The sequence below is a fragment of the Psammomys obesus genome, unplaced genomic scaffold, assembly GCF_907164565.1.
Source record: "Psammomys obesus unplaced genomic scaffold, mPsaObe1.curated_primary_1811, whole genome shotgun sequence".
In the NCBI taxonomy this organism is placed as follows: domain Eukaryota; kingdom Metazoa; phylum Chordata; class Mammalia; order Rodentia; family Muridae; genus Psammomys; species Psammomys obesus.
This window is the reverse complement of record NW_026588752.1, coordinates 5,735,430-5,748,000: the sequence shown is the minus strand read 5'-3', so window position 1 is coordinate 5,748,000 and position 12,571 is coordinate 5,735,430. Positions and strand designations below refer to the sequence as shown.

Here is a 12,571-nt window from a genome sequence, read left to right as displayed (position 1 = left end):
CCTTGGCCACGTTAATTACCTGGGCCTCCACCTCCTCTGTCTTTTAAGCCCCAGGTCCTCCCCTGGCCCCAGTCATCAGAGAAGACACCAGGCCTCCAGGGTAAGAGCTGGACCCAAGGGCTGCTAGGAAATGACTGATGGGAAGCAGAGGGTGAGGCTCCAGGGTTGCTGCTAAGGTCTAAGGTGCCCAGATCTCAGAGGTTGGCGCTTGGTCACAGTCACATGAAGTCTAAAGCGCAAGGAGAGGTGTAGAGTCTGGGCTGCAGCGACAGGTCTAGGGCCAAGTAGAAACTAAGGGCAGACAGAACGGACACACAGGTACAGGGTTGGGTAGGACGTGCTCCCTAGTCTGGAATGCCCCTCTCTGCTCCCTGCCACCTCCAGACTGCAGACCAAGCCCAGGCCAGCCCTGAAGATAGAATGAAGGATGCTTGCCGCCTCCAGATCCTGCTCCTGTTGGTGCTGGGTGAGTGGGGTGAGGGCGAGGGGTGCTTCCTAGGGGACTGATTTACAGGCCGCCTGCCTCACCTCCCCCGAGCCTGGCGCCTCCTGAGCACCTCGGGGCGTCTGATCTTTATCCCAGGCAGGGGGTCTCCCTGGCACTGGCCGTGGGCTCTCCAAATCTGAGGGTGCTGTGTGCATGTAGTACCTGAGTTCCCCTCCCTCCTTCCTGTACTCTGGGGAGGGTGATGGAGGCTACCAATGGGACTGAGGCTTAGCATGAGGTCAGTGTAACAGATACATTCCACCTCCTACCTAATCTCTGACCCAGGCCGTTACCTGGCAGCAAACCCCTAATCTAGCACCTTGCCTGCTTTCTCATACAGGAGCCAGGGTGCAGGAGTGTGCCGGTAAGGAAGCCTGAAAACCACCACTTCCTCCTCAGCTTGGCCCTGTCCCCCTTCCTACACCTACTTCCCAGACCCCAAGTCCCAGACAACGCTCACTGCCCACTTGTCCGCCATAGCTTGTGGGCAGCCCAGCATGTCCAGCCGGATCGTTGGGGGCCGGGATGCTCGCGATGGAGAGTGGCCGTGGCAAACAAGCGTCCAGCGTCGTGGAGCCCACGTGTGTGGAGGGTCGCTCGTTGCACCCCAGTGGGTGCTGACAGCAGCTCACTGCTTCCCCAGGTCAGCGCTCACTCACTGTTCCAGCTCCCGGGGAAACAAGGCCCAAGAAAGCGTGGAGGCGCTGCCTGGGGAGGTGCGGGCGGTGCTGCTCCTGACAGGCCCCGTGGTCCAGGTACTGTGAGCAGCGCGCATGCTTATCCTGCAGGCCGGTATTGCCGTCAGAGTACAGTGTGCTCCTGGGAGCGCTGAGTCTGGGCAGCGCGTCATCCCGCGAGCTCTTGGTCCCTGTGCGGAGGGTGCTGCTGCCTCCTGACTACTCCGAGGATGAGGCCCGTGGTGACCTGGCGCTGCTGCGGCTGCGCCACCCAGTGTCCCTGAGCGCCCGCATCCAGCCTGTCTGCCTGCCTGCACCAGGGTCCCCTCCACCACCCGGGTCTCCATGCTGGGTCACTGGCTGGGGTAGCCTCAGGCCAGGAGGTAAACCTATAGTCCGGCTGTGCGGACATCAGGGCACCCCTTTCTCCTCCATCTGACTGTGAACCCTGGTCTATCACAGTCCCAGTGTGGGAACCAGAGCCATGTGGGCCCGAACCTCCCTTCTACTCAGACTCAAGGAGTCCTGGTTTGCAAGTCTGGCCCTTGCAAACCAAGTCGCCCCTCTTCAGGCTCTCCTCTCTCCTGATCCTCAGGTCTCTCTCTTCCCTCAGTACCACTCCCAGAGGGGCGACCCTTGCAAGGGGTGAGGGTGCCGCTGCTGGACTCTCGAGCCTGTGACCGCCTCTACCACGTGGGTGCCAGTGTGCCCCGGGATGAGCGCATAGTGCTTCCAGGAAACCTGTGTGCTGGCTACCGCAGGGGCCACAAGGATGCCTGCCAGGTGTGTCTGCTAACCCACATCCTCTGGAATCGCTGCTCCAGCCGCTTATCTCACTAGAACCCAGGACCATAGAGGTTGCCCACCCCCAACCTAAAGCTGCTGCCCCAGGGAACTGGCACTGGGAAAGTGGCCTTGAGAGAGGGCCTAAGCTCACCTTTTTCCTGCAGGGTGACTCTGGAGGACCCCTGACTTGTCTGGAGTCCGGCCGCTGGGTCCTGGTGGGTGTGGTGAGCTGGGGGAAGGGCTGTGCCCTCCCCAACCGTCCAGGTGTCTATACTGACGTGGCCAAGTATACTCCCTGGATCCAGGCTCTCCTGAGCCTCTGATGCTGCTGGGTTTGAGAATATGAGTCCAGAGCTTCCTGGCCCATGCCCCCCTGCTCCTGTCTCTTACACGTTGCCCGCTCCCTGCCTCCTCCCCTCCCTGAGGCTCAGCTTCCTTCACTCAGGGATTTCCTGTGAGTCCCTGAGGTTACACTTCTGCCCCCTCCTTTCGGCTAGTATTTACTTCTTTTAGCTTTAGAGATGGGCAGACCAGCTTGGTGGCCCATCTGGCCTGTGTGCCCTTTGTTCCCAGAGGAAGTCAGAAAATGTAAAGCGTAAGAGGGATGCAACACCAGGAAGACTCCCCTTTGCTGACTTTGAAGGTCAAGGGGCCAGGCATTGTAAGGCACTGGCAGCTACCAGGAACCTCGTGCTGCCAACAGCCAGAAGACTAGATACAAATTTCCCTCATCTCCTAATCCCTTAGCTTTGTGCTAGGTAAGCCTTCAACAGAGGCCTCAACTGAGCCATCCAAGCTTTTGAGCCACAGATTTTTGATTTAATAAATTTATGTGGTTTTTAAGCTGCTACTCTTGTGGCAATTTATTACATGGCCATAAAGTCTAGTATATATAGACTTAGCCCAACTGTGATGGTATGCCAGAGGAAAAATGGGCTCATCTTTTGTATAGCACATTCTAGGCTCACAGAGCCTAGGACTGCTCATATCAATAGAGGTTAGCTCCTGCAGTCTCAGAGAGATCCAGAGGATTTCAACGCTGTCTCTCGGGAGCAGAAAATGTGGTGGAGAATGATCAAAGCCTTGAGTGTCTATTTCCTCCCCACCTACCTCTTCTTCTCTGTCTCATCCTATATGCTAGAGATACTGTATGAGATGGTCACTGGCCCCAAGAAGGATGCTGTGTAGGAGAAGAGCTCAAGGTTGCTTTTCCTGCCCAAGTCTAAGAACAGTCCACTGTATAACAGAACCGGATCACCGTTAAAGGATGAGGGTGCTCAGGACGGCGCATAATGACTGCAGGGCAACCCACAAACGGCCGTGGGCAGTCTGCGGCAGGGCCCTGGAGCTCCTGCTGAGAGAACACTGACTGCCCAGGATGCTACTGTGAGCACATCACCCCATGCCCCTCCCTCCCCTGCCACCACCATCATCCTTGCCTCGGCCAGTCAAGCAATCTTCCAGGAAGCGTAAGAGGGTAGTAACGAGGAAACGCTGAAAGAGAGCAACCTCGGGGCTTTGGGCTTGCCGTGATATAGATCATGAATCCCTATCCAGAGAGCCCAGCATTTCTTAGTTATGACTGGGCAGCCAAAGAGGGATTCTAAAAGCAGAGAACTGGGGGGGGGGGGGGGGGTCAGCTAATGACACCACTACGCCTTGTGATAGGAGCCTTAGCGAGGAGAGGGAGGAGGCTCACTGCACCACTTCATCAAATACTTGGTTTTCCTATTTGCCAAGTGAGAAAAATGGAGCCCAAAGTTACAGCTGAGACCAATCACAAGTGGCAGGGAGGGAGACCTACGCAGTCTGCTTTTCCGTGTGGCCCATTGCTTTCTTCACCTTGTCTTTTAGGGAGAGAGAGAACTGATCAGATGAAGTCATGATCCAGACAGTTTCTAGAACATAGCTCGAAGTTCTTCAGTAACTGTGTGGTCTCCCAGCCCATTCTTGGATTGTCAGTGCACGCTGCTAGACAGGCATAACTCTCAGGTCTATGCTGTCTGTTGCATCTTGTCTGACAGCAAGGCCAGATTCAGGGTGCGACCATCCTGCGGAAGCCATCAGAAGCTATGAGCTGCAGCTTATCCACTGGCCACCGCCCTCACTGCAGGCCTGATCCTCTGGTTGACTGGATGAGAGACTCAGGGACTAGGGGACTGCCATGAAGATGAGGGAGGGATGTTACACATGAGAAGAGATTTCGGAGGGTTCCTGAGGAGCCAGAGGCTACTAGCTCAAAATAACAATTACTAGTCATACCTTAGGAAGCATATGTTGAGTGCTAACACTTGGAGCGGCCCTATACTACTACTTCAGAAGGCTGCGGTGGAGTTCGGTTGCTAGAGTGCTTTCCTAGCATACACAAAGTTCTCGGTTTGATTTTCACTACCCCATAAAGCTGGGCATTATGATATAAACCCCTATAAACCCAGCACTTGGGAGATAGAGGCAGAAGGATCAGAAGTTCAAGGTCATCCTCAGCTACATAGAAAGTTTAAAGCCAGCCTGGGCTACTTGAGACCCTGTCTGTCAAAAGACAAAAGGAAAAACTTGGTAGCCTTGTTACCTCCCTGAGTCCCTGCACTGAACCCAAAGCCTTGTACATGCCAGGAGAGCCCACAAACCACAGTCTAACACCCTAACCCTATTCTCTCATATTAAAGAAAATTGGGCCTGGATGGGGTTAGCTGATCAAAGCTGCAGTTCACCTCAGGAGCAAGTTTAGTCAGTCACCAAGTCTAATGAAGGGCCAAGCCAGTATCACAGTGGGTTCACTTTGAACCAAGCCAGGAAATAAGAGAGAGAAGAAAGCTTGATTGCTTGTAGCAAATGAGAGCCCTGGGGAACTTTCCTTAAACAGTGTCTCGAGTACAAAAGGAGAAAGGGAAATGTATTAGAAGACTCACCAAAGTTAATACCAAAAAAACTTGTCATCATAAGAGGTGCATTCTTGCATATGCACAGTTTGAGATCATGCTTCATAGCCTCACTTTTAAAAGAAAAATTTGAGACAGTGTCTTACTGTGCCATCTTATCTGGCCTGGAACTCACTCTGTAGACGAGGGTGGCCTTGAATTTACGGAGATCTACCTTCTTTTGCCTCCCAAGTGCTAGGATTAAATTGTGCTCTACCTGCCAGCATAATTGCATGTTTATTTTTGTTTGTTTCTCAAGACGACAGGGTTTATCTGTGTAGCCCTGGCTGTCCTAGACTCACATTGTAGACCAGGCTGGCCTTGAACTCAGAGATCCACCTGCCTCTGCCTCCCTGAGTGCTGGGATTAAGGCGTGAGCCACCATGCCCAGCTCATGTTTGCATTTTTAAAAAATATTATTTATTTTTATTTTTTAAAATTATGTGTGTGAGTATGTATATCTCTCTGTGCACATGAGTGCAGATGCCCACAAATGCCAGAGGCATCACATCCCCTGAGTGGGAGCTGCAAGCAATTGTTAGCCCCCTGCTGCGAGTACTGGAAACAGAACTCTTCAAGAGCAATAATTTCTGTTATCATGGGGGCTGAGTCAGCCAGGCTACCAAAATAAAAAAGTAGGGGCTAGAGAGATGACTCATCGGTTAAAGCAGTGCAGAACGCTCTTTTCAGTCCCGTTGCATGTTTAAAACAAAAGATGAAACCGGGCACATGCCTGTAATCCTAGCACTCAGGGAGGCAAAGTCAGGTGTATCTCTGTGAGTTTGAGCCCAGCCTGGTCTACAAAGGGAGGCCAGGACAGTCAGGGCTACACAGAGAAACAAAACAAACTAACTAACAAAAAAGCTGGTGGTGGTGGCACCTCCTTTAATCCCAGCACTGGGGAGGCAGAGGCAGGAGGATCACTGAGTTAAGAGGACAGCCTGGTCTACAGAGCGAGTTCCAGGGCAAACAGGAGGTGGTGTGGTAGACACCTGTAATCCCAGCACTCAGGGGGTTAGAGGTAGGAGAATCAAGAACTCAAGGCCAGTCCAGCCTACCAAAATAAATAAGCTGGGGCTAGAGAGATGACTCATCGGTTAAAGCAGTCCGAACGCTCCGCGGAGGACCTGTCTGCGGAGGACCTGAGTTCACTTCCCGCCGTCCACGTGCACATGCACATATCCCGCACACACACACAATTTAACATGAAATTATTTCATAGGGTGGGAACACCTCTAGCAGAGAGCTTAGTATTACAGTAAGATAATGACCAAAGCTCACTCTAGCCAGGCATGGTGGCTCACAGTGCCTTTAATCCCAGGACTAGAGAGGCAGAGGCAGAAAGATGGAGTTCAAGGCCAGCCTCCTCTAAGAGCAAGTACCAAGACAAGCAGGGCTACAGAGAGAAACACTGTCTTGGAAACTTGCTACAAATAGAGCTGCTTAGCACTGAGTCCCTCCCTCCCTAACAATCCCAGGCTCTGTCCATTCTCAAGGACCCTACAACTTCAAAGTGTCTTGGGGACACTATCCTGTTTTCTTCAATCCCAGGAAGTGTACCTGAGATAGTCAAAGGAATGAAGATAATCCAAAGAGCTACTCGTGGCACCCCACCATGACAGCCCCCTTCAGCTATCAGACTGTTAAAAACAATTGTCCCCAAGTAATCAGAATTTCACAGGATTCTCATGTCCTGAAATAGATGTCACAGCTCATCAGGCAAGCTTGTAGGAGTGACTTTAGCTGAAACAATGACAGTCAGATGACAGGCTGCACATTTCCTAGGAATGCTTATTTATTCCATTTCAGATTAAAAACCTTTCAAGAGCTCCACAACAGACTTGGGAGAGTTATTGGATCCCTGCACCACTATTCCTCTTCCTCATGTGGCCACAGTTAATAAATCTGTCTCTGCTTTTCACTATTATCACTTTTTAGTTGGTATACTGGGACTAGGTATACCAGGTATACTAGGTATACCGCCAGTTAGGGTTGACAAGACCCAGGCATTGACCCTAATAACAACAGGCCTAGTTTCTAAAAGCAACACATTCTCTAGCTCCTAACAGGCCACAAAACATAGCCTGAGTTGGATTTAACAAACCCTTAGACCCAAGTCTGAGGCTAAATGAGGACAACACACAGTGGCGACAAAATTCAAAATTGTACACCTCAAAATGGCTGTAAAGTTAGCCCCCTCGCAACCTTACGTGAGCTTGACTCTTAAACAAATGTAGGCTGAAAAGATGGTTCTGTGATTATGAGGACTGGCTTCTATTCCAGGAGCTAGCTAGGTTTAATTTCCAACATCCACATGGGGGCTCAAAACCGTCTGTAATTCCAATTCTAGAGGACCCGACGCCCTCTTCTGGCCTCCCCAAGCATTGCATGTAATTAGTGCAAAGGCATAAATGCAGATTTAAAAAACTCATATAAAAATTTTATGGCAGATGCGCCTGACTCGCTCTCCCTGATTCGCTCTACGATCTAAAGCAAGCCAGGCTTGCGCCCCGAACTCGTGAGGGTTTCAGCTTTTGCCCATCTATAGCCCAGACACCGAGATGGCGGCCACACAGAGCCAGTCACTTCCGGATCGCTTAAGATGGCGGCGACAGTGTGGGCGAGGCTGAGGGCGATAAGGGGCGGAGCGGGCGGCGCAGGGAACGCCGGGCCGCGCTTGGGCTGCTGGGAAGGGGCGGAGCGCGGCCGCGCCGGCGCGTCGAGCCAGAAGCAGCCGCCGGGATGGTGAGCGGGCGCGGGGGGGAGGGGCGCGGGCCGGGGGTGGCGGGGGCTCCGGGGCCCGGCCGGGGGCCGCGGGCTATCGTTGACGCGGGCTCGCCGTTCTCAGGACGTGTTTCTCATGATCCGGCGTCACAAGACCACCATCTTCACGGACGCCAAGGAATCGAGCACCGTGTTCGAGCTGAAGCGCATCGTCGAGGGCATCCTCAAGCGGCCGCCGGACGAGCAGCGGCTGTACAAGGTACGAGGAGCGGGCGTGGCGGTTGCGCGCGTGGGTGCCAAGCAGGACGCTCAGAAAGGGGGTCTCAGATCGTGCATCGGGTCCCCGGGCCAGCCGCCCCGCCCTGCCAGGCGGCCTTGCTTAACGGTTGGGGAAACCGAGGCCTCGGTAATCTTATGCATCCGAAGGTCGTGGAGGAGCCAGGGTTTGTTCCTAGCTAGCCACCATCGTGTGCCTAATCTTCGTCCTGCTGGGAGCCCACTGGAATCCCACTGCCAGAGGGTGGGGTGGAACTCCGTGAGTGCTAGTGTTGTCTAGAAGGTAGGTCAAGATCCCTCTAGTGATTCACCTAGCCAGTGTTTATCCTCGCCAGTCTCTTGATGTTCTAGAACCACCTCGCATTCAAGCACGCTTTTTTATTTGAGAAGTCAGCTCTAGTTTTCAGTAAGCTAGGCTGTGGAGTTGATCTTCATGCCTCAAATCCAATTCAGGTTTCCCAGAAGCATGATGTCAGATACCTAAGTACATTGAGCTAATTCCCGCTGTTAAGTGGGAGCTGACCTTGTGCTCCAGATTAGAGCCTGGGTTCCCGTCTCTAAAGGGCTTTTTCTTGAAGGACCTTTCTGCTATTCTAGGAATCACGTAGGGTTCTGAGTACTGCTTTCCGTGCCCCCCCCCCCCCCCCCCCCCCCCCCCCCCCCCCCGGCCCGGATTATCAAAACTTCCGGCAGAGTGAGTTGGGAATGCCAGCAACTCCCATCTTAAAGTTAAGGCTGGTTTAAAATAGAAACTTGATAGGAGTCAGGGATGCAGCTCTGTTGAGTGCTAACAGCCTGCATGGAGCCCGAGGGAAAACTGGGCAATAATCCTATTGGGAGATAGAGGCTGGAGGATCAGAAGTTCAAGAAATACTGTATGAAATCTTTTCTCAAAAAAAAAAAATCCAGCTACCTTTTTGGGTTAGCTTTACCTAGAGAGCTCAGAAAAGACAGAATTCAGAGCCCTTGTGAGCTTTATTTTTGTGTGGTACCTGGCTGGCCCCCATCCCCCCCACACACAGTCCAGGTACTTGTGGAAGCCAGAGGCATCAGATCCCATGGAAATGGAAATGGAGTTCTGAGCCAATCTATATGGGTGCTAGAAAATATACTTGGGAATCTCTGCCAGAGCTTTTAACTGCTGTTAGCCATCACTCAGCCAGATTTGGAAATTCTTGGCTATAGTTCTGGAATGTGTGTTTTGGACTAAGGGATGACTCTCCCCAGTTGCTGACCAACAAGCCCTCTTTTGGGACCTGTCCCTTTAGGACCTCTTTCCAAACCCTGCTTCTCTCTTCAGGATGACCAGCTCCTCGATGACGGAAAAACTCTGGGCGAGTGTGGCTTCACTAGCCAGACAGCACGGCCACAGGCCCCAGCCACAGTGGGCCTGGCCTTCCGAGCAGGTAAGATGGCTAACCTGGAAGGACTTTGGGGAGCTTGTAGCTTTCAGGAAATGCCTTCCCAGTTCACAAAGAGCATGAAGTATTTGGGTTTTGTTTTGTTTTTGAGGCAGGGTTTTTCTATGTAGCTCTGACTGTCCTGGACTCACTTTGTAGATCAGGCTGGCCTCAAGAACTCACAGAGATCCACTTGCCTCCCTGAGCACTGGGATTAAAGGCGTGCACCACCATGCCCAGCTAAGGTATTTGTTCCCTTATTAAAAAGCAAAACATTAAGGAGTGGAGACATAGCTTAGCAATTAAGAGCACTGGCTGCTCTTTCAGAGGACTTGGGTTCCATTCCTGGCACCCACATGACAGCTCAGAACTGTAATTTCAGGTCCAGGGGACCTGAAGCCTTCTTCCAGTGTCCTCAAGCATCAGGCATATACATGGAGCAGACGTACATGCAGCCAAAATGTCTACATACATGAAAAATAATTTTAAAAAATTAGACACCAAAAGGAAATTTGGAAATTAAGGATGATTTGCAGGTTTCTGGTACCAGCCACATTTATAGGATTTATTGAGTATATGGCTCTTTCGCACCTCATCTTGTTTGTTTGGGTCTGTTTGTTTGAGACAGGGTTTCTCTGTGCAGCCTTGGCTGTTGTAGAACAGGCTGGCCTCCAACTCAAGAGATCTGCCTGCCTCTGTCTCCCAGAGCACTGGGATTAAAGGTGTGTACTATTTGGTTTTTAGACAGGTTTTATCTATATAGTACTGGCTGTTCTAGAATTTCCTGTGTCTCCAAATTGCTGGGATTAAAAAATTCACTATGGCACCCAGTTCCACCTAATCTTTTCACAGTAGTCCTAGGAGGTCATTGTCTTTACTTTGAAGACAGGGAAGCCAAGACTTGAGGTGCTATGGGTGAGAGGCAAGCTATATAAGGAGTCGGATACCGTGCCAGGCACTATATAAGCAAGCAAATCACTTCTAACTCAGAGATCCACCTGTCTGTCTCAGATTAAAGGCACCCCAGATTTTAAGGACAGGTAAAGTGAGTTGGGAAAGATGGATCACATATTGTGCATTTGATGCACACACACCTTTAATCCCAGCCTGTTTTACAAAGGGAGTTCCAGGACAACCAGGGCAATGTAGAGACCCTGCCTGGATGTAAGGGCAAGATTTAAAAATTTTATTATTTGCCTCTGGGAATTTAAACAAGAGTCATAGGGCTTGTTCTCACGGCTGTGGACCCAGGTGCTGTGTATATGATGGGCAAGAAAATGTGGGAAAATGGCTCAGCAGTTAACAACACTGGTTCTTGCAGAAGACCTGGGTTCAGTTCCCACTACCCACATGGCAGCTTTCATATGACCATTCATGATTCCAGTTCCAAAAATACTATCTTCAAAGAAAATGTAACCAAAGCCTAGATGGGAAAAGTATAGTTCTAGTTTAGTTTTTAGTGTTTGTAAAGTAAATCTTAGCCCAGCAAGCTATCTTCAGCTGTAGCAATTGTCACTCTTGCCCCACCCAGCCTGGAATTCCATCTCCACAGGGCACTCCAAGCAGGGCCTGCTACAAATGCCGTTATGAGAATTTTCCCCCTAGAAACTGCCTTTGAGGTTAACACTGAGATACTTGTAGGGCTAGTGAAGCAGAACAGACCACAGGTTCCTTTATAGTTGTCAAAGTAGGGGCAGTGACTTGTGTTTTCATGATTTATGTTGTGTTGGATATGGAGCAGACTCCCTCTGAGGAGGGTGTCTTCCCTCCCTCTGCCATTCACTGTCCAATAACTGCTATTAGGTTTTTTTGTTTTTTATGAAGTGGCCATTTTTTAACTAGACTGGTAACTGGAATGAGGGAGTAAGAGCTGTATCAGTGTAGACTTGTAGCTTTTTTAAATGGCTTTTTATGGTGTATTATGTATAGACTATTCTGCCTGCATGTGTACCAGCAGGCCAGAAGAGGGCACCAGATCTCACAGATGCTTATGGGCCACCGTGTGATTGCTGGGAATTGAATTGGGAACCTTTGGAAGAAGTCAGTGCTCTTAATTTTTGAGCCATCTCTCTAGCCCTTTTGTTTTATGATACTTTACCCAAGAGGTCCACCTGCCTGTGCCTCCTAAGTGCTGAGATTAAAGGCACACACCACCACTTGGGCAGTGGGTCAGTTTCTTGGTCTCAGCACTGCTGGCTGTGACCAGAGTGCTTAATTGTATACATGCTGCTCCTACAGAGCACCTGGGTCCAAGCACTCACAGGCAGCCTATCCTTGTCTTCCTGGAAGCAGTCCCAGCTGTTCCCCTCCTCCTTCCCTAGTTATACAAACCAACAGTATTGAGTCATGGGTACAAGCACAGGAGAAAAAGATTGGTGGTAGGGATGGGGGGGGGGTGTTTTGCACTAAACCTGACAGGCATGAACTGGGGATCTAATCTGTAACACTGTATTTTAAGAAACCAGATACTACATATGCCTGTGATCTCAGACAGATAAGGGTAACATAAGGTTCTCCTTGGCTACTCTGGGTACATAACCCTGACTTTTCCCCCCAAGCACAGTTCAGCCTAAGTACTAAGTGACATTTGAATTGAACTCCAATGTGAATGCATAGCAGCAACTAGCCTGAATTTGGCAGCCTTAAAGTCAGAACAAAAAATGCCTGGTATTTTCAATTGTCAATTGGTGTTTGGTGTCAAGGGAATTGAAATCCCAGTGGAGGGCAACAGTAATTTGGGGACAGAAAAGCTATGTATCCTGGACACACTGGTTGATTTGAACCATAGAATACCAAATGGAACAGTCCCTAGGGGACAGGCAACCTAGGGAAGGTCATGGCCTTGGCATTTTTAAGGGTGCTTATGTAAAAAACCACTTGTCTGTTCCCTTCCACAGATGATGCCTTTGAAGCCCTGCGCATTGAGCCCTTCTCCAGCCCTCCAGAGCTTCCAGATGTTATGAAGCCACAGGATTCTGGAGGAAGTGCCAATGAACAAGCTGTGCAGTGAGGGCCCCAGGCCCCACCCCCTAGAGACCCATTTCCCCAATAAAAAAAAGATTTGGCTGTCTACCTGGCTGTTGACTTTCTCTGCTCCCTTAAGACTATATATATACTACTGGGCCAAACCGAACACTAGGACTGAAAGCCTAGTTCTGGACCAGCCTGTTGGGCCAAGGACTAAAGAACAGGTTTCCTCTGTAGACCAGGCTGGCCTTAAGCTGATAAGAGATCTGACTCCCAAACACAGAGATTAAAGGTATGTGCTACCACCTGGCTTCTACTTCAGACTCAAAAGTAAAG

General features: G+C 50.7%; 2 protein-coding genes across 3 annotated transcripts; both read left to right on the top strand.

Moving 5' to 3' along the window:
• The first annotated feature begins 420 nt into the window (after window positions 1-420).
• Prss33 (serine protease 33) lies at window positions 421-2,273 on the top strand. Its single transcript, XM_055604514.1, has 6 exons — window positions 421-466; window positions 828-851; window positions 968-1,130; window positions 1,276-1,547; window positions 1,778-1,947; window positions 2,115-2,273. The coding sequence occupies exons 1-6, from the start codon at window positions 421-423 to the stop codon at window positions 2,271-2,273; spliced, it is 834 nt and encodes a 277-aa protein (XP_055460489.1).
• A 5,253-nt stretch (window positions 2,274-7,526) lies between these two features.
• Elob (elongin B) lies at window positions 7,527-12,340 on the top strand. 2 transcript variants are annotated; one of them, XM_055604523.1, is made up of 5 exons: window positions 7,527-7,613; window positions 7,717-7,851; window positions 9,169-9,274; window positions 9,428-9,513; window positions 12,166-12,340. In XM_055604523.1, the coding sequence occupies exons 1-4, from the start codon at window positions 7,611-7,613 to the stop codon at window positions 9,484-9,486; spliced, it is 303 nt and encodes a 100-aa protein (XP_055460498.1). In that variant the 5' UTR covers window positions 7,527-7,610; the 3' UTR covers window positions 9,487-9,513; window positions 12,166-12,340. The 2 variants fall into 2 exon arrangements, with proteins under 2 accessions (XP_055460498.1, XP_055460497.1); XM_055604522.1 differs by lacking the exon at window positions 9,428-9,513.
• The last annotated feature ends 231 nt before the right edge of the window (window positions 12,341-12,571 follow it).

Excerpts from the sequence above, each read along its gene's own strand:
- Prss33 (XM_055604514.1), top strand. The coding sequence starts at position 421 with ATGAAGGATGCTTGCCGCCTCCAGATCCTGCTCCTGTTGGTGCTGG. Across the intron at positions 467-827 it reads CCTGCTCCTGTTGGTGCTGG|GAGCCAGGGTGCAGGAGTGT; the intron begins GTGAGTGGGGTG and ends TTTCTCATACAG. Across the intron at positions 852-967 it reads CAGGGTGCAGGAGTGTGCCG|CTTGTGGGCAGCCCAGCATG; the intron begins GTAAGGAAGCCT and ends TGTCCGCCATAG.
- Elob (XM_055604522.1), top strand. Across the intron at positions 7,852-9,168 it reads ACGAGCAGCGGCTGTACAAG|GATGACCAGCTCCTCGATGA; the intron begins GTACGAGGAGCG and ends TTCTCTCTTCAG. Across the intron at positions 9,275-12,165 it reads GGGCCTGGCCTTCCGAGCAG|ATGATGCCTTTGAAGCCCTG; the intron begins GTAAGATGGCTA and ends TCCCTTCCACAG.